The 19,976-nt window shown below is 31.0% G+C and overlaps 4 protein-coding genes and 1 non-coding gene across 5 annotated transcripts; 3 read left to right on the forward strand and 2 right to left on the reverse strand.

Annotated features, from left to right (window-relative positions):
* Nucleotides 1–743: 743 nt before the first annotated feature.
* Nucleotides 744–2,336, reverse strand: LOC105629895 (UDP-glucose iridoid glucosyltransferase). Its single transcript, XM_012211539.4, has 2 exons — nt 1,755–2,336; nt 744–1,678 (listed from the first exon to the last, which is right to left on the reverse strand). The coding sequence occupies exons 1-2, from the start codon at nt 2,245–2,247 to the stop codon at nt 801–803; spliced, it is 1,371 nt and encodes a 456-aa protein (XP_012066929.1). The 5' UTR covers nt 2,248–2,336; the 3' UTR covers nt 744–800.
* A 508-nt stretch (nt 2,337–2,844) lies between these two features.
* On the reverse strand, nt 2,845–4,053 carry LOC110009087 (F-box protein CPR1). Its single transcript, XM_020677686.2, has one exon. It carries the CDS (start codon nt 4,051–4,053, stop codon nt 2,845–2,847), a length of 1,209 nt encoding a protein of 402 aa, XP_020533345.1.
* Nucleotides 4,054–7,466: 3,413 nt separating this feature from the next.
* Nucleotides 7,467–8,885, forward strand: LOC105629964 (F-box protein CPR1). The gene has a single exon (XM_012211632.4). The coding sequence runs from the start codon at nt 7,588–7,590 to the stop codon at nt 8,770–8,772; it is 1,185 nt and encodes a 394-aa protein (XP_012067022.1). The 5' UTR covers nt 7,467–7,587; the 3' UTR covers nt 8,773–8,885.
* A 3,964-nt stretch (nt 8,886–12,849) lies between these two features.
* Nucleotides 12,850–13,749, forward strand: LOC105629896 (copper transporter 6). The gene has a single exon (XM_012211540.4). It carries the CDS (start codon nt 12,955–12,957, stop codon nt 13,423–13,425), a length of 471 nt encoding a protein of 156 aa, XP_012066930.1. The 5' UTR covers nt 12,850–12,954; the 3' UTR covers nt 13,426–13,749.
* Nucleotides 13,750–16,253: 2,504 nt separating this feature from the next.
* Nucleotides 16,254–16,721, forward strand: LOC105629965 (copper transporter 6). The gene has a single exon (XR_016321031.1). It is a non-coding gene; the product is annotated as a copper transporter 6 (transcript).
* Nucleotides 16,722–19,976: the final 3,255 nt, after the last annotated feature.

Here is a 19,976-nt window from a genome sequence, read left to right on the forward strand (position 1 = left end):
GTGAATCTGATGGAGATATTTCCCGGTAAAGTCTCGAATGCCTGCACGGAATTTTGAGTTTGTGTTTGAAATAAAATTAAAATGAGTAATCTGAGCTGAAATGAGCACTATTCGTATTCACTCAGGAGATTTTCTGTTTATTTTGGTCTAAATTGTAAGTGGATCTTCTCTATAAATTAAAACCAAAAACCCTTTGCAAAGGGAACCTTGTACTAATTTATTCTCTGCTCTTTATAAGATTATTTGATTTTTTTTTTTCAGACTCGTCTAATAATTGAGTAATATTTGAGTTCAATAAATTTTGCTTCATTTAAGATTCTGAATCAACTTGAATATACTTTAAGAAAATACTCCTGATTTATGTACACCAAACCAATAAAAACAAGACATTTTTTGTTTATCTTTTAATTTGAAAAATAAGGGGAAAAAAAAAAGATAAAATGAATCAACATTGGCATTCACAAGCCCTTGAAAGGAACGTAGCAGTGGCGAGCTCTTGAGGAAGGTTTCAATGGAAAATGGGGTCCTTACTGTTACTGTTCTTAAAGAGGAAGTTAAGAAACCTGATGTGAAGGCCATTGAAATATCTGGTCAGAATTTTTATTTCGCAGAGATGAAAAACCGAATTATATATGGTATTTGTTCTTAATTTTACAGAATAACTTATAAAGTTGGATTTTTAACTTCTGTTTGATGTAATAAAAACAAAATATATAATAACATAAATAGCACAATACATAAACTTGAGATTGAATCATGCAAATGTCTTTATTGAGTTTTTATTTATTCATCAATTGTTACTATAAGTGGGACATAAATTCTACTAACCTATCCAAGAAATTATAAGAGGAACCACCTTTCTTGAAACAAACTTCAACTTTTTCCTTCAAATCAGCGGCCCTCTGTCTCATTTCTTCTCCTTCTTTATCTATCATTAGCCTTCTCACTGCACTCTCTATTTCCTTTCTCTCTAACTTGTTCTCCAATATCAAACCTGTTCTCCAAACATGACTCACATACCTTGCAGTTACCATTTGATCTCCAAAACATGGCCTGCATATCATTGGAATCCCTTCAGATATACTTTCCAATGCCGAATTCCATCCACAGTGACTCCAAAACCCTCCTATCGCAGGATGTGCCAACACCTCCCTTTGCAATGTCCATTTCACAATGAAACCTCTTTCTCCAACACTTTCCACAAAGCCCTCTGGCAATAATCCAATCCATTCTGAACCAGATATTGAACCAGGCCTAATCACCCACAAAAAACGCTGCTTACTGTTGGTGAGACCCCACACCATTTCGGCTAATTCTGTTTCATCTATGGAAGCTAGACTTCCTAAGCTTATGTAAAGAACTGATTTTGGTTTTTGCTTGTTGAGCCATGGAATGTAACTAGTATCCTCTTTTAGCAGACTGCTGGAACAAACTGGTGCAAATTTATGCATTGGACCTATTGCAAAAATTGGAACAGGGAGTTGCTTTTGCCGCTGCTTCAACAATAGGGATTCTTCGAGACAATCCATTGTATTCCAAATGACAGCTGAAGATGTCTTTATGTTATATGCACAAGCTACCAAATGCAAGAAATTATCTGGTACCCCCGACCTGGAAATTGGTAGATCCTTAAACCTTAAAGGATCGAGTTCCGGCACCAGTTCCTTTGATACAGAATCTGCATATTTAAGTTCTGTTACAACGCTAATTATAAAAAGATATCGCCAAAATTTACTTTAAATTGCATCAAATACCTGGAAAGGGAATAGAACCTTTGGCCTTGAGTTGTAAAATGGCTACTCGAGCAGTACAGGCAGCTGCACTGATGGTTCGTAATACTATGCTTGGAACTTTCAGTTGATTAGCTACTGCTTCTGAAAAGTACATGAGCTCATCATATATGATGCAATTAATCTCACCATCAGAATCCTTTCGAGCCATTATCCTAGGCAAGCATTCTTGAAAGGGTATCTTGCAGTTTTGATTGAGTGCTAATATAATCTCTAGTAAATTCCCAGATACAATTTCTTGACTGGATAAGCCATCTGGTATAGATTGGAAAACAAATTCCGGGTGGTCGGAGGAATTGGGAGAGTTAAATTTTGTGTGAACAACGATAATGGAAAAACCCTTTGACTGTAGGATTGTTCCTAGCTGAAGCATTGGACTTATGTGACCTTGGAATGGACAAGGCACTAGCACCGCATGCCGGCGTCTATGCGCTCGTGTATCCATATCACTTTGCATCAGAAATTTTAGCTCAGTTTATCAGATCACTGGTTAGTTCTCTTTAGTTTCTTTGAGAGCTATCTAAAAAGAGAAGCACATCTCTTTTTGCTGATAATGACTTAATTTTTTATATTGTTATACAGCTCATAGAGGCATTGCTTTCTGTCCTGTATTCTTTGGTATATTCTCCTGATATAGATGTAAATTAAAAGACAATCCGAAAGACAAAACGTGTGACTCTGAGTAACTGGATCTAAATGATTCTCTCGTCTCTCTGCCCAGAAATGAAAAACGACAAATGAAATATTTGTCATTTTCTGGCAACTGCGAATCTGCCATATATCATCATATCCCAACAATTTCTGTTCTTGATCACTGGCCATCACTTTAATTTTCCACTAATTAATACACACCAAATTGGATTCTTATTAGCAAAACATTATTAGAACATAATTCAATTATTATTATTATTATTTTTATTTTTATAATATTAATATTGTCAGGGAGAAAAAACTTCGGGTCCCTAAATTATAAGGAAACTAATATAATAAATCCTTTTATTTTCAAGAACTAATTATAGAGTTTATAAACTTATTTTGACCTTTTACTTTGATTTCACTCACTATCATCATCGGAATCCCAAGAAATATCTCCATCGAATTCACTTCCATCACCAAGTTCCACAAGACTTTCCCAACAAACGACTGAAAGGTTCGTGCGTCGTCGGAGACCATTAATATTAATCTCGACCCTTTTGTCTGTCTTCCTCTCATGAAGATCATAACAAATAATTTCACTACAATAACATTTATAAGTTAACCAAACCTTATTCCCCTTCTTTGAGTATGCCAAAGGTTGCAGGTCAAGCTCCCTTTGCAAAGTGGTGTATAATTTTCTCCAAGTAAACCCCATTCCATAATTTTCTCTAACATACAACACGAAGTTTTCATACTCATACTGTTCAAAGTCCCTTTCCGCATAATTCATTTTGCTGATACAAAGGCAACCTTCTAAAACATGCAAATGGATCTTAGAATCATAGATGAACACAGGTTGAGGGCTGTACACAGGTTGAAGGACCATGCAAAATGTCTCATTAGCTAGATCAAAAGCTATTGTCATCTCTGACGAATTGCCGTAGTCCATGTGGTCCATTTTTTTCAGCAAAAGCCAGTGCAAGGCGCTATTGGCAAAGAATCCTCCCGAGGAAGATATCGATATGGAATAATCAGTGTAAGGGAAATCCGGAAGGATCCTCCACGAATTGGATTTCAAACTGAAAACCCAAACTCGATTTAGGTTCGCAATCCCTGAAATTTTCACAACTTTGTAGTCATCGCTAGCATAATCATATCCTAATCCAAATGCACAGTAAATTTGTCCTTCTCCACAAAGAGGACAAAGAGGTAGCTTCTTACACTGCCTAGTGAATGGATTCCATATGGCAAGTCTCTTCTTTATGAGTAAAAGAAGTAAACCATTACAAGAACCATAGATTGTTGTGTGCATCCTAATTTCTTTAAATGGGTGATTGAGCTCTCTTGGTTCTTGGGGCTCCTTATCAAAATCGATGGCATAAATATCCTTAGGCCTTTCCCAACCTGGGATATTGTATGGTCTGTGTTCATGGATAATCAGTTTGCGATTTGTCTCAGTCTCCGTCGATCTCTCCAGATGCTGCTTGATGAAATCTAGGCTATCAATCAGGCTGCACAATGTTTTCGAAACACATCTAAAACGCAAGAGAGGCTTCACCGGCAGCCATAGAAAAATCTCGTTTATTAAGTCCGGTGGAAGTGTTGTATTTGTTGTTCGTCTTTTCATTGCCAATGCGAGCGGGTTTTTGGATCTGGGTTTAGGGTTTAGACTTCCTGGTTTTTCAGCTTCTACAAGTAATATTTATATTGGCTCGGAAGGAGATGTTGAACGACAAATTAATCCTCAAGATGAAACTATAATGTCCTTTCAGTAATTAGTTTTTACGATAAGATAAGTTTAAAAAAAGGTGTAGCAATGCTCTTTTTTAGAAGCTCAAGGGCTATAGTTTCAGTTTTGTTTAGATAAGGATTTGGATAATCCAAAGTTTGCTGAGTTATTTATCTAATTATCTTTAAAAATAAATGGAGTCCAAGTAAGAAAATATATTATCTAATAAAAGAAATATAAAAATATATTCTAAAACAATTAATATTTCAACCCAACAAATTGCCAAAAACTTAATTTATACACCAATATAATAATTCGATAGAAGATACACCAGCAACCCTCTATGCATAAATGTGACAAAAATGTATTAAAGAGTTTTAAACGTCTAGAATTTTAAAATTATCCTTTACTTATACTTCTCTTTTTTAGTTTCTAGTCTTATAGTTTGTTTTCATCGTCGTGCCGCTGTCTATCATTGCATCTAAATCTGCATTTAGCACTAGTTGAAAGTTGTTAGTATTCATTGAAATAGAAGCATTAATGTATTCACAAAATTGGTTATTGGCAGGTAATTAATAACAAAGTTTATTTTGATATTTCAATTTTTAATCTTACAATATTAATTTTTCAATATTTACATATTTATTCAATATTTTTTCTTTAGGTTCTTGTTCAACTATATATTGAATTGCTTGTGTACATTAGGGGAAGATATGAATTGATTATAGAGTTTTTGTGGAGATGTAAGTTTCTTAATTTTTTTTGTATATTATTTATTAAATACCTATTTTACAATCATAAAAATGTTATAATGTATTATACTTGTTTCAATTTCGTCTACTAGATCCTGATACTGCAACTTATTCCTCTATTAAATTTAATGATTCAAATTTTGTATTCATCTAGTTTGTAGACAATAAGGTAATCTACGAAATATTTAGAGGGGTTATCTAGCTAACTTCTTTGGGTATCTATAAAATTTTCCAAATTCAATATCGAATTTTTATTAGGATATTTTAGAAGATTAGTGAATTCTATTGTGCTGTTTAGGTATAACAGTTTTGTTTAATAGTTTTCAGAAGAGGTATCATGACCTCTCTAAACTATTTATTCTATTTTAATAATTCCATTGCTACCTTTTTTTATATTTTTTAAATAAATTTTATAACTGCATCATTTTTTCACTTATCTTTATCCGGTTTTGGTTTTTATTTATTTTTCTATTATTTCTTGTATTTTGCTTTTAGATCTCATATCTATTTTGCTCTATTGCTTAATTAGTAACTTTCGAGGAATAGACTACGGTGGAAAAGCCACTACTGAATATTCATACAAAATACCATTTCCACATTTTTTGGAGAAGAATGTTTTAATAAATAATTTGTATTATCAGTTATTATTATACTTTGGCTTATTTAATTTACAAAAGAACCACTTTAATTTATTCTTTCTTTTTTTAATGAAATTGCTGCAAACATGCTAATCTTGACATTTCCCGTTCCTTTGGTTGCTAAAAAACTTTGATCTGGGAAAGAAATTTCCTTATCAGGAAACTGAAAATGGAAAGTTTCCTTTCTTGGTTTGGCTGGTGGAGATGAACAGTTTCTGAAAGAGCATTTTTCCGCATTTTCTTTGCTTTCTTTAGATTCTTACTTGCACAAGCTGCATAACCAGGACTGCAAGTTTTGCATGGAGGTGCTGGATGGCCAATCAATTAGGTATTGTGTTTTTTCATATTGTAATTTGGCTTCAATTGTGTAATAATTGAATGGTTAAAGTTAAAGAAGACGCCTTGCTAGGATTAGCTACTTTAAAGTCCATTTTCAAAATTCTGATGCAATTGACTGTTCCGTGTTATGCTTTTTCTTTTTCTATGTTATTGTTATCAGCTCGCCAAAATAAAGCTGTGAAGATATTTCCTAGGCCTAGAGCTGGATTCTCTTTTGCATTTCCATTATTCATTGTGCAAATGTCTTCATATATTAGAAAGCTAATTTTGTTTGGATTCCAGGAAAAGAAAATCTTTATTGACAGGAGAACTGCAAGGATTGCTTCAAAGTGGAAGAAGAGCATGAATTTGAGTGGACCATCAATTTGAAGGAATTTATGCCTGTAGGAAGTTTATTAGTTTAGTACTTTTAAGTTGTGTTTAGCAATTGTCAGCTAACTAATATGTCTATATCTATCAAGTAATAGTGATAGGCTATTCATTTGATCAGTTTGATACTGCATGTTCTTAATATAGCAGCAGATAAAGTATAGATATGGAAAGTATTATTAAAATTCAAAAAGGAAAAGAGTTTTTCCGACAAAAAGAACATAAACTCCTAAGTGAATCTCAAACCTATTTTCAACCTTAATTTGATTTTACTCACTATTGAGTATCATGCAGATCCCCAAGAAACCTCTAATTAAAAAGTTATTCACTGTATGAACGATTACGTTAAAAGATAATATAAATAACATATTTCATATTTAAATTATTATTTTAAAGGAAGAAACAAATATATTAATTTTTTTTCAGTAAGATATTACGGTGCAAGACATATAATTAAAAGATTTTACTGTACATATAAAAACCATTATATTTATTGCAATCTAAATAAAAATTTATACTTTAATAATATAAATAAAAAAGCTAAACTAGTATAAAAAATGAGCATATAACCATTATAGTCATAGGAAACAATGTTCCCCTTCCCATTCGTACTTTTATATATACTGGTTTTTTTTTATGATGTGCGATGCACGTTGACTATGCTCATTATATGTTCATTTTGTATATTCGTTTAACTTTTTTATTTATAATATTAAAGTATAAATTCTTATTTAGATTGTAATAAATACAGTGATTAAATTATATTACACTTTATATATACAGTAAATATTTCTTTTAGTTATATGTCTTACACGGTAATATCTCATTGATAAAAAATTGATATATTTGTTTCTCTCCTTAAAATAGTAATTTAAATATTAATTTATTGTAAGGATAATAAATTGCTAAGATAATATTAATTTATTAACTATTAAAATATGATTAATTAATTTATTGTAGTCATAATAATAAATGTTAGTTCACAATTAATCCATAAAATTAAATTAGTATAAAAAGAACAAAATAATAAATACCCTGGCAATCAAAAATGAGAATTAACTTCTCTTTTTACTTAAAAAAATATATCTTATTATTAGTTTTTTATATTATTGTTTTAGCCAATCAATCTATAGGGCAATTTTATATTTAGATTAATATATATATATATATATATATATATTACAGATTACAGATTACAGATTGCGTCGTAATTTAATCCCGAGAGTTTATTTGTCGCTCAACACTGTCTTTTCGAGCCAATATAAATACTGCCTGCCTATAGAAGCTGAAAACCCAAAATTCCAAACCCTAAAATCCCAACCCCAAATCTTGCTATGGCTATGGAAAAACAAACGACAGTGAAAACACTTCCAGCAGACTTAGTGTCCGAGATTTTCCTGTGGCTGCCAGTGAAGTCTCTCTTGCGTTTCAGAGGCGTTTCGAAATCATCGTGCAGCATGATCGATGACCCAAATTTTATCAAGCAACATCTCGAGAGATCCATGGAAACCAAAACAAATCGCAAATTGATAATCCAGGAAGGAAAAGAAAACGATAGCCCGTATGTGCCTGAGGAAATTTATGCCATAAATTTTGATAAGGAACCCCAAGAACCCAGGTTGCTCAATCACCCATATGAAGAAAGGTTAGACACGATAATATATGGTTCTTGTAATGGTTTACTTCTCTTATTCATAAATGAGAGACTTGCTTTATGGAATCCATTCACTAGGCAGTGTAAGAAGCTACCTCTTTCTCCTCTTTGTCTATGGAACTGTGCATTTGGATTAGGCTATGATTATGCCAGCGATGACTACAAAGTTGTGAAAATTTCAGTGGATTCTAAACCAAATCGACTTTGGGTTTTCAGTTTGAAATCCAATTCTTGGAGGAGCCTTCCGGATTTCCCTTACACTGATTATTCCATATCTTCCATTCTTAGTGGAGGATTCTTAGCTAACGGTGCCTTGCACTGGCTATTGTTGGAAAAAAATGGGCCGGAGGTAATCATTGCTTTTGATCTAGCTAATGAGACGTTTTGCGTGGTGCCACAACCTGTGTACGGCCCTCGACCGAGTAGCCATCAACCAATTACAGATTTGCACGTTTTAGAAGGTTGCCTCTGTATGAGCAAAATAACTTATGTGGGAAACGACTGTGAACATGAAGAGTTCGACCGTTCACAGTTTTTTGAGCTCTATGTTAGAGAAAACCATGGAATTGGGTTTATTTGGAGAAAATTATATGCTGATTTTCAAGGGCTGTTTGACCTGCAACCTTTAGCATACTCAAGCTTCAACCTCTGGTTACTTGATACAGAGGGGAAGGAAATTATTTGTTATGACCTCCATGAGAAGAGAGACGAAAGGGTTCAGATTAGTATTGATCTGCCTTATGAGTACAATTCTTTCGTCTGTTGGGAAAGTCTTGTGCCACTTGGTGATGGAAGTGAATTCGACGGAGATATTTCTTGGGAAACTCCAAATTATTGGGAATTTGATGATATAAGTTCAGAATAAGTATAGCATTCACTTAGGAGAATTTATGTTTATTTTTGTCAAAATAACTGTTTTCCTTGTAATTCTAAATATTTCTTTCCTATCAATAAAAACGTGTTTTCTTGTGAAGGAAATCCCCTCTTATGTGTCTAAATATTATTTTCTATCATTTAATTACTTACTTGTGATAAAGCAAGAAGCGTGTGAAGGGATAGTGGTTTAGCAGAACTATGATTTGATGTTTCCTTTAAGCTTTGTTCTTAACAGTTTCTTTCTTCTTATAATATGGACAATCAGATTATTTTTGTTGTTCTTTCATGAAAATTATGGACTGCAAGAAACACTTTGTTTTGGGTTCATGTTGACGAATCATCTTCTACGATTCAGAGGTTTGATGGCAGATGCTGCAGGTTCTTTATGGCTCTGCAGTTTCTGGGCATTTTTATAGCTTAATTTTAGAGCTAGCTTCAGTGGATAGAGATTCGTTTTCAAAGTCCAGGCTCTGTTTATACAGATTCTCAATTAATTCTACATGCTAGCTGTGCTCTTTTTCTTCAGGTTGGACTGAATTTAGATCTGTTATATATGATTGTAAAAATAATTTTATCTCACGGGCCAAATATCTATTATTTTATTCGGACTCCATTAATTTCAGAAAAAAAAAATAATTATTCGTAAAAATTTTCAAATCAATATATTTTATTATTTTATTTATTGTTATTAATAATAATAATAATTTTTATTAAGTATTATTTAAAAATTTATTAACATTTAAACTAAATTCACCTTTAGCACCTGTAGTTATTTGATTAACATTTGAATAAATAATAAATGAGGTAATATTTTGTAATCTATTCCTTTAAACTCTAAAAACTACTATAGCCATGAGAGTTTCTGAGTTTTAGAAATATTTTCATATATCTGTTTTCTCGTATAAAATATATTTTTTCCGTTTAAAATTATATTTTAAGTGTTGTTTCTCCTTATTATTTTTGCATTTTTCACTTTTTTTTTTTCATTTTCATTTCCAAGCAACGAACATATAAATAGTAAAGATAGTGTTTTGAATTTTAGCGTTTTATAGTAGAGGTAATGTTTTTATCTCAATCAAAAGGCTAAAGCTACATCAAAAATTATTCACGGCAAAACCTTAGGCCAAATTTTTCCACTAAAAGTTAAAAACAGCCTTCGAAACTAAAATGATGGGTTGTTATTCTTGCCATGAGATGGGCTTAAGAATGACAAAATTGTCCTTTTGAAAGGTAGCTTTAAGCACTGCCCAACACCTCATTTGCATTCGCATAGTCCAAATGTGACAAAGGTTTTCCCTTTCATCTATTGTTTGGTGTTTCCTTACGACTTATCAATTTAAATCATAGATCTTGACCATGTTCGGCAATAGCTTATTAAGTAGTTTTTAGTATTTTGATAAAACGCATATTTTTTATATTATTTGGTAACATAACATTTGGATCGTGTTCGGTAATAGCTTTTTTAAGTAGCTTTTAGCCTTTTGACTAGTAAAAATCTAAATGTTATTTTTTATAATGTTCGGTAACATAGTGTTTGAACTAACTTTTAAAGATTAATATAGCGTTTTATAAAAAGTTAACTTATATAAAACGTTTTACTTTTAGCGTTTCATGGAAAGCTACTAAAATAGCTAAACACTACTAAAATAGCTAACAGCTAATTTTGCCAAACAAACCTTTGAACTAGCGTTTAGCTTTTATCGTTTAGCGTTTTATTAAAAACTAATCAAACAGCTAATAGCTAAACGCTATTAAAATAGCTAACAACTACCAAAATAGTTAGGCCTTATCCAGTCTACGGTGTGCTTGGCTTTCCCAGACTGTCAATGAGGATGATGTTGCCTATATTTTTCATTTTCGGACATGGAATCTTTTTCTTTTGCTTCTTTTCTCATTTCTTTTTCTATTTTTCTTTGCCATTTCAGATCATTTCTTTTACCTTTTCACCCATAGTTTTGACGAGAAATTTAGATAAAAAAAAATGGGGTTGTCACAAAAATTACAAAAATCTAATAATAATAACAATTTGATTCTTGGAATCTCACTTTTCATGAACTTTTTCCTTGTGTAAAAGTTTGTGATTTTATTTTATTTATTTTTGGTAAATTAGTGTTTATATGGCAACTTAAGCTGTGTATTAGGTTGATTTTTTTTTTTCTTTTTATTTATTTTTTGTTGACTTTTTGCTTCATGTTGAAAAAAAAAAGTTAAATTTATGAATCCAAATAAAGATTAAGAAATAACAACAGCGACAGGCCTATTTTGGTGAAAAATAAATAAATTATAAATTTTGTGATTGAAATGTATTAAATACAGTCTCTGCTTTTTCATCAATTTGATGAGTTAAAAGAAAATTATTCCTATTATGTAATATATAATATTATTCCTCTTTATATTATGCGTCCAGTGAATTAAAAAAAAAAATTTGTTGATTGTTAAAAATTAAACTCTTTATATTTTATTTGTAAACAAATTTTATTGGATGAATTTTTACATTTAAATTAATTATAAAATTCATTTAAAATACATAATGTTATTAATTTTTATTTTGAATTTATTAATTTTATCATGCAATTGTCAAGCTTAAAGTTATTTGCAAATTCTATAAATGCTTAGAGAATTTGTGGAATTAAAATAAATTTCTATTGATACCAAATAAGTTTCTAAATGATATTTCATAAAATTTTATGAAATTTCATTTATATAAAAAAAAGTTAAGTATCATATTAATTAATGTCTCATAAATATAACATTAGAGATATATATTTTTCTCAATATTTTTAATAATTTAAATTTTTAAATTTATTATCCTTCTATATTTAATTAAACAAAAATTAAAAAACAATAATTTTTATTAAATAATAAGTAATCACGCAATCGATGCATCATCGGATTAATGAAATGCATTTTGTGTGAACTAAATTCCATGGAAAATTCTCTCTTATTATTATTTCTTTTTATTTTAATTAATAGGTGATGTTAGTAATCAAATTCTTTAAATTCAATAATTTTAGATAGCACGAATCATGCTGTAATGAATTAATAAAAAATTACAGTGAATCGTAACACTTATTTAAAAAAAAAAAATCTATGCAGTTAACGATAGCAACATTTTATTCCTTTCAAAAAAAAAAAAAAAAAAAACAGGTAGCAACATTTTATACTTTTTTGATTATTGAAGAGAGGGATCCGAGTCTGCATCTATTGCCAAGTTGTATATACACTTTAAGCTACACGCTGGTGTGCGCAATATTTTATATTCGATTTAATATAAATAAATTCAAAATATGGAATTTGTGAATGAATTTCATGTTTGGTATGGTCAACTTAAAACATATAATTTAATTGAATTTCATATAATTGTATATGGACTAAATTTATAATTAAAAATTGATTTATTTTTATTTCTTCAAATATTCATGAAATTGTAATTTGCAAAAAATAATAAATATCAACTATATTTATTTTATGTAGCATAATTATGTTTTCTATATTGCATTAAAATAAAATATATAAAATCAAGATAATACTCAGTGATAAATGTATATTTAATTTGAATTTCGTTATCTTTAATAGCAAAAAAATTGAAACAAAAGGTGAAAATAAAAATTAAATTTGAGTCAAATATTAAAACAAACACAGTAATTAAGAAAATATTTTTGAGCTAAATACTGATGGATTTAAAAGAGAACAAATGATTTATTTTTATGACTTTTTGATGTACAATGATGAACACCAAAAAATATTTGGTCCGACTGAAAAAATTCTTTGATTGCTTTTTAAAGAATTTTTCTTTAATAATAAACTATGAGTTTAGCAACCTTAGTTGGGACTCTTCCTCCCTTGATCAAAGGTCTCGGATTGATTTTTAATTAGTAATAAATCGAAATGGTTCGATTTGGTTTTCAGGTCAGACTGGATACTTGTCAACCCTACAAATTGGTTTTTTCCATTTCAAACAAACCTTTGTTAGCTTATCAGGTTGCATAGTATGGATTTTTATATTGTACCACAGCAGATAGGAACTCTAATTGATTTTTATATTGTACAGCGTTTACTTGTCTTTTATGTACGATCACTAACCAATTACTCTCTTTCTTTCTATATCAGAAGAACAAAGCCAAAAAGAGTCTCCCCAGAAGGAGAAAACGCTTTGATAGAGAGAAACAAAATGGAACATAACCATGACATGGGAATGGGAGGTCCATCATCAACCATGAACAAGACCACCATGATGCATCCCCACAATAAGATGATGATGCACATGACATTCTTTTGGGGCAAAAATGCAGAAATTCTCTTCTCCGGTTGGCCTGGAACAAGAGCTGGAATGTATGTTTTAGCTTTAATAGTTGTTTTTGCTTTTTCTTTTCTTGTTGAATGGCTTTCTCACTCTCACTTGATCAAGCCTGGCTCTTCCAACTTGTTTGCCGGTTTAATCCAGACTTTCTTGCATGCTTTACGTGTTGGTTTGGCTTATTTGGTTATGTTGGCTGTTATGTCATTTAATGGCGGTGTTTTCTTGGTGGCGGTGGCTGGTCATACTCTTGGATTCTTGATTTTTGGAAGTAGGGCTTTCAAGAAAACTTCTTCTCCTCCGCCCCTTGCAAAAAGCGTTGATCTTCCTCCAATGAGTTGCTGATATATTATTGAAGGAAATCATTGGTGTTTGATTATTGATTCTTGAAATAATTGAATTTGCTGATTTATCTCCAGTTGCATGTTCTTTTTTCTTTTTTTTTTTTTTTTTTGAAGAATAATTACCTTTGTGTAAGAATAATTTTTATTTGTGTTATTGAAATTGAATTGTATCAAATTAAGCATAGATTTTGTGTTCTTTTTTTTTAGAAGGGGTTCTTATTTTGTTAATTAGTGTTTATTTTTGTAGATTATTATTGATTGATTTTAATGATTTAAGCGTAATCTTATTATTTGAAAATAAAAAGTAGAGGGAGTGTTTGGTGTTTTTTCTTTCTTGATTAAAGAATTATTTCTTTGAGATAAAATAAGTAAAATTATTATTTGAAAATTTAAAAAAAAAATCTGAATGAAATAAAATAATAAAATAATATAAACATTAAACAATAAAATAAATAATTTCGAAATGTAAGAATAACAATAATGTCGAAAGGGAGATTTGTGTGGTTGGATAGGTGATGTTGAATTTTTCAAGGCGAAGACAGATAGCAATTAATGGCACCAATCCATACGTTGGAGCTTCTATCAAAACTTTAATGCCAAGCTCCTTATGAAAATGAATTGTTCAGTTGAAGCCAAGTCTTTGAAAGCAAATCTATGGTGAGAATTTTCAAATATATGCAAGTGGAGAAGATTTTGCATGCCGCACTCATTTTTCTTTTTCATTCATTTTAAAGTTAATATTTATAATTCTGTTTCTATTTAATTTACATATTTGTTAGTAATTATACTATTATTCTTTTATTTCATATAAACAGGCATTTTTTCCTTTTTAATTTATCTCAAATTATATATATATTACTCTTCTTTTTGAAAATATAATTAATTTTTTAATTCTATAATCTATTCATTTCGATAAATTTGTTGGGTTTTTTATTTAAATGACAATTTTAGAAAATCAAAATAGGATTAATTATTTATATATTTGTCTACATATCTTTATTGAACTTTGTCTCAATTGAATAAGCATTAGTTAAATGGATAAATTAGTTGATTATTCTTTTTCTTTCTAAAATTGAGATGTTTCATTCATTTTCTTAATTAATTCTTATCGAATGTAATAAATCTAATGAATTCTGTTTAACATCTATTATTAATTAGTAGGAGTCTAAATGAGTTGAGCAGAGCTCGAACCTGTTAGGCTCGAAGCTCTGTTCGAAACTCAACGAGTCTAAAAATTTAGGTTCAAGCTTAACTCGAATTCAGACAGAGGCTCAAGTTCGATTTGAAAAATTTTAAACTCAAGACTCGAGTAACCTAAAATAATATATATAAGCTCGATAAGTCTCGAATGTTCAAGATGAACATCATTAGGCTCGAGCTCGAGTTTACTCGGCTGATTTACACTATATTGATTAGCATTTAAACAAGCAAAACAGTTACTAATTAAATCTGGTCTCTATTATTAAAAATTAAGCTTTACCAAGAGTCAATTCTGTCTCCATATTTCTTTTGAGGGAAAATTAGATTGTCAACAATTTTGACAAAATAATTAGAAAATGGGGATGGCCGAGAAGCGAGGACAACCAGTAACCACAAGACATCTGTCCGATGAAGCAGCACCACCTACAAGCCTCTCGAGGGGTATTTTAGTCAACGTGGGAAATGAATGCGCGTGGGCGTCGGGGTTTCTTTTAGAGGGGAAACTCCGGTGAAAGACCCTGTATAATTGACTCTAGAACTCTGAGCCAAGAGGTTTAGGGTTGAGTGGAGCCCATTCAATTCCCTGTCCCACATCCCCCCATTGTGCCAAAGTCTTCCGCAATACTCCTTTAATAAACTTCCAAAATATCCAAAACTTTTCCATGTGGGACACAGAAAAAGAAAAAAGGAATGCTAATGTTAATATGAAAGCCATTTGCAAGAGAGTTTGAGGGTTACAACAAGCAAAATCAGCTAATATATTTTGACTCAGAAATATAAAAAGATGTCAACTTGTTTAACTGCATAAGCTTTTGCAAGTTTAATTTGTGAGATGGTATCAAAATTACGCATAAAATTATACCTTATAATCAAGAATCAATAGGTTTTAACCTACACCGCTTTGCCGGTTTAAATCCAACTTATTGAGACAAAATTAATATTATGTGATATATAGGAGCAATTCTCCTCAAGTTTGTTAAATTAATTAAATGAATTTTTTTCTTTTTTTGGTATATCACCCAGAATTCGGTAAAGCGGATAAATTTAAATTCGGATTCTGCAGAGGTTCATTATAGGAAAACCTTTCCAATCTAGTTTTTCTATTCATAACGCTACAGTTTGAACCCTGGACGTTATTTAAAGGATTCAGCTCATCATCCTATTGGACCAACTAGTAATTGGTTAAATGAAAATTTTTGTAATTAAGAAGATGTAGTCCTAAATAGAAAAATTATAACCAAGAGTAACCTATGGTAATCTGTTTCTTTGCCTTGATTTTGAGTTGTATTTGGTGGTAGTAATTAATTGGAAACGACAATCGCCAATTTCATTTTCCATTTATAAGATGGTAAAATTAATATATAAAGTGTAAATATATTCATTTTCTTTTCTTTTAGTTTGTTTCACAAGATTTTCTTTCTATCTACATAAACACGACCATAAATATAAGTTTTTTCCGACGAATATAAATGGTTAAAAAGATCTTAAGTAGATTTAAAAAATTTTGTATTTTCTGTACTGCAATACATTAGCTAGTACGAAGTACAAACTATCTCTCAATTTATCTCGGAAAGATCTTCTTATACGTATCCCATAAACCTAAAACAGGACTCCCAAAAAAATTGGAAAATGGATGACATGAGAAGTATGGCAGCTCCACCACCATCAGCAACCGCGAATGGCACCGGAATGATGCATCGGAAACGAATGATGATGCACATGACCTTCTATTGGGGAAAGGATGCTGAGATACTTTTCTCCGGCTGGCCGGGAAAAGATACCGGCATGTACGTATTAGCTTTAATAACCATGTTCGTATTTGCAGTGATGATCGAGTGGCTTTCTCATAGTAGATTAATCAAAGCAGGCTCTAATAATTTGATTGCTGGTATTGCACAAACATTTATGCATACATTCAGGATTGGTATTGCTTATATGGTGATGCTCGGCGTCATGTCGTTTAATGGAGGTGTGTTTCTTGCTGCTGTGGCTGGACATGGTTTAGGGTTCTTTATTTTTGCAAGTAGGGCTTTCAGGAATACAGAAGTCAAACCACCTTATGAGAAAAATTCGGATCTGCCTCCTATGAGTTGTTAAATCAAATATTGATTAATTATATAGTAATTTAGGATCTCGTAGTTATTTATGTTTCTTTTATTTGTATTTATCTTGATTTTTCAAATTGAAACTCAAAATTTTGCCCCAAATTAAATTTTTATTACCATTGGATTAAGGATCGAACAGAGACTTTCCATTCCAGAAGACATCTGATTGGCCATAATTAGTCTTTTATTATTAGAGATATCGGACACAAGGGAAAAAAAACTTATGTAGACGAGTCCATAAATCTATTTGTAGACTAAACCAATGAAATAGAGAATTTTTATTGAAACGATAGTATTTCTAACTATATACTAGGGGGGAAAAGTTAATTAGAACGCTCTGATTTAGTCTATAAATGAGGCGACATGGATCCGGTCTAGACAAATTTTTTCCTAAACGCAATTAATTAAACGGAGAAGCGTGAGATTAGGACAAGAGTTTCCTTTGATTTAGAGTCAGCAATTTTTAACATGATCCATTAATACAATGATGGAAGGTGTTATTGTTTCTGTTTTTTTTTTTCTATATATCAAGAAGCCAAAATAAATATACTTTAAAACAAGGAGTATGTTCAGGGAGGATCTAGATTTTTTTTTTTTTTTGAAAAAAAGATGCATAAAAACATAATAAATTGAATTTTATGAATTAATTTAATATTTATGTCATTAATTTTATGAATTAATGGCTACCATAGGTTGTCATCATTTATATATTTTCAAATATTTCTATAATTGTAGATATTTTTATAGCCTCATAAATTAAAAGTTTTAATATTTTTCAAAAAATCAAATAATCGAAAATGAATTGTTTACAAAATATTTTAAGGAAAACAATTTCATTTAGAAAATATTTCAAATATAAATTAATTTTTGAAAACAAATAAAATGTTATTAGATTTAATTTTCAAACAGGAAAAAAAAAATTCAATCTTGCCATGGACGAGGAAGATGCAAAACTTTGAGCCTTACAAAAGCTTTCTAATAAAGAGTTCTGATTGTTGGGCTTGTTTGCAGTAAATCCTGCACGTAACCATTTCTTTTTCCTATAGATTACTCTTCCATTGATTGAAAATGCTAAATGAGAAAGAAAAAAAAAAATCTCAATTAGTTTTTTTTTTAATTTTATTAATTAATACATTGTTTTTTTCATAATAATTGTAATTTTTGTATGATTATTGTCTAAATTTAGGTAACATAGCCGTTAAGATTATAATAATATGAGCTCTATATATGACGTGTTAGTCTTGACCGACAAATCTATCAACTCGTAAAAAAAAAAAAAAATTAAATCATTTGATTAGCTAAATTAAGTGCATGATAATGAGATTTAAAAGCTCACATCAACTGAATTTAGGCAATAATCATACGAAAACTATAATTATTATGAAAATTAAAATATAAAATATCAATTGATAAAATTAGAAAAATTATAAAAATTAAAAAATTTTTAATTACATCTTGATAGAAACTGCATCTGTGTTGTATTTCTTGTCTTTATCATTATAAAACGATATTCTAAATTTTTTTTTATATAAAATAAGGATTCTTCCATATCTTGTATAGATTCCAACGGAGAGTCATACAAATTTCATTTCTCTGCGACAAAGAACGGAACCTGAAGAGTCAGATCCAGCTTCCTGGTAAAAGACAGAGTCCTTCACATGAAGTTTCCTAGTTGGAACCTTGAGATATTGTTAGCTTATCTGCACATTACATTGGTATCTTTTCACCTCAAATCAAATAAATACGAACAGTGATAGAAGTCATTGGTCCCAACAGCCAACAAAAGAATCGATGCAATGGACCCCTGTCCAGATTTTTAGTCTCGTAGCCATGTGAGTAGGGATTGAAGCAGGGTAGATTTTTCAGGATGCTCAGACTTTTCTTCATTTATTATGCTGAAATTCTGAGTATGAGTAAAATTACGCATTGAAAATGTACAGATATAGTAAGTGAAGACCCGTAACCATTACCTTACGAAGAAGTGTAAATGAGCTGAACCGGTTGGCGAGCTATTCGAGCTCGGTTTGAAAAAATTTTGAAAAGTTTGGTTTGAACTTAATCTGGTTTGTTAGCAAATGAGCTAAGCTTGAAGCTAATAATATTCAATTGGAAGGCTCCTTAAATCTTATCGAGCTTTTATATATATATATATATATTTTAAACTTATTCGATCAATGAATTTCGATTCGAGCTGAAATTTAAAATATTTTAAATTTGAACTTGAGCCTAAAATTTTTTGACTCGTTAAGTTTCAAGTCTGACAGATTTGAGCACAGCTCGGCTCTATGTATTCTTACCTGACCCATGTCATATATCTATTAAGCTCTCTAGTTTGTGAAAGGAGAAGTTGGATAATAAGTGACATATAATGAGCGAAAGCAGATAACCGATAGATCAATGTTGCACCGACATAAAAACGAGAAAATATGGGGACGATATAGGGAAAGGACATTCAAAATATAATTTTTCATGGAAAAATCACACTTTATACATGAAAACGGACAAATAGAAATGCTTCGGAAATGCAAAAACGCTCATGGATGAAGTTTCCATGCATCATAACCATAGACTATAATCTTAAGGTTTTGGGTGAGATTGTGGTGTCGAACCCACCGATGTGTTCTTACATGGACCATGCAATGTATCTTTCATTTTATTGGCTTTTTAATTTCTGGAGGTATGCATGGATGGAATTGGTACGAAGATTACATAATTTTCGGTCCCATCACCCATTACAAAATATCAGGACATAAAGAATAAAATCTCGATCTCGTCTCAATAGATATATATAGGCATGGCCAAATTACGGTTCCGGGAACCGGAACCGTCGGTTCAAACCGGCCCGGAACCATAACCGGAACCGGTAAGAATCGGAACCGGGACGAATCGGAACCGGAACCGGAAAAATCAGGTTCGGTTCCGGTTCCTGGAAATGAGGAACCAGAACCGGCGGTTCCAGAGAACCGGTCGGAACCGGACTGGAACAGCCGGTTCTCCGGCCTGTTAGAACCGCCGGTAACTGTCAGATTTTTGATTTTTTTTTTTTTGTTGTGAAATGACTTAATTACCCCTCTAAACAGCCATAAACGGCTATATAACGGCTAATTTTAAGAGTATTTTTGGAAAAATGAATTTTTGGATTTATTATAAATACCTCATTTTATTTACAAATTCATTACAAAAAAAATCTCAACTCTCTCTACTTACTCTCTCTACAATATACTACACTCTCTACTTACTCTCTCTA

This window comes from Jatropha curcas, chromosome 5, assembly GCF_041381405.1.
Source record: "Jatropha curcas cultivar XTBG-Jc1 chromosome 5, XTBG_Jcur_1.0, whole genome shotgun sequence".
Lineage (NCBI taxonomy): Eukaryota > Viridiplantae > Streptophyta > Magnoliopsida > Malpighiales > Euphorbiaceae > Jatropha > Jatropha curcas.

Coding starts and splice junctions, on each gene's coding strand:
- LOC105629895 (XM_012211539.4), bottom strand. CDS start 2,247: ATGCAAAGTGATATGGATACACGAGCGCATAGACGCCGGCATGCGGTG. Junction 1,679..1,754: donor AGGTTCTATTCCCTTTCCAG/GTATTTGATGCA, acceptor TTAAATATGCAG/ATTCTGTATCAAAGGAACTG.
- LOC110009087 (XM_020677686.2), bottom strand. CDS start 4,053: ATGAAAAGACGAACAACAAATACAACACTTCCACCGGACTTAATAAAC.
- LOC105629964 (XM_012211632.4), top strand. CDS start 7,588: ATGGCTATGGAAAAACAAACGACAGTGAAAACACTTCCAGCAGACTTA.
- LOC105629896 (XM_012211540.4), top strand. CDS start 12,955: ATGGAACATAACCATGACATGGGAATGGGAGGTCCATCATCAACCATG.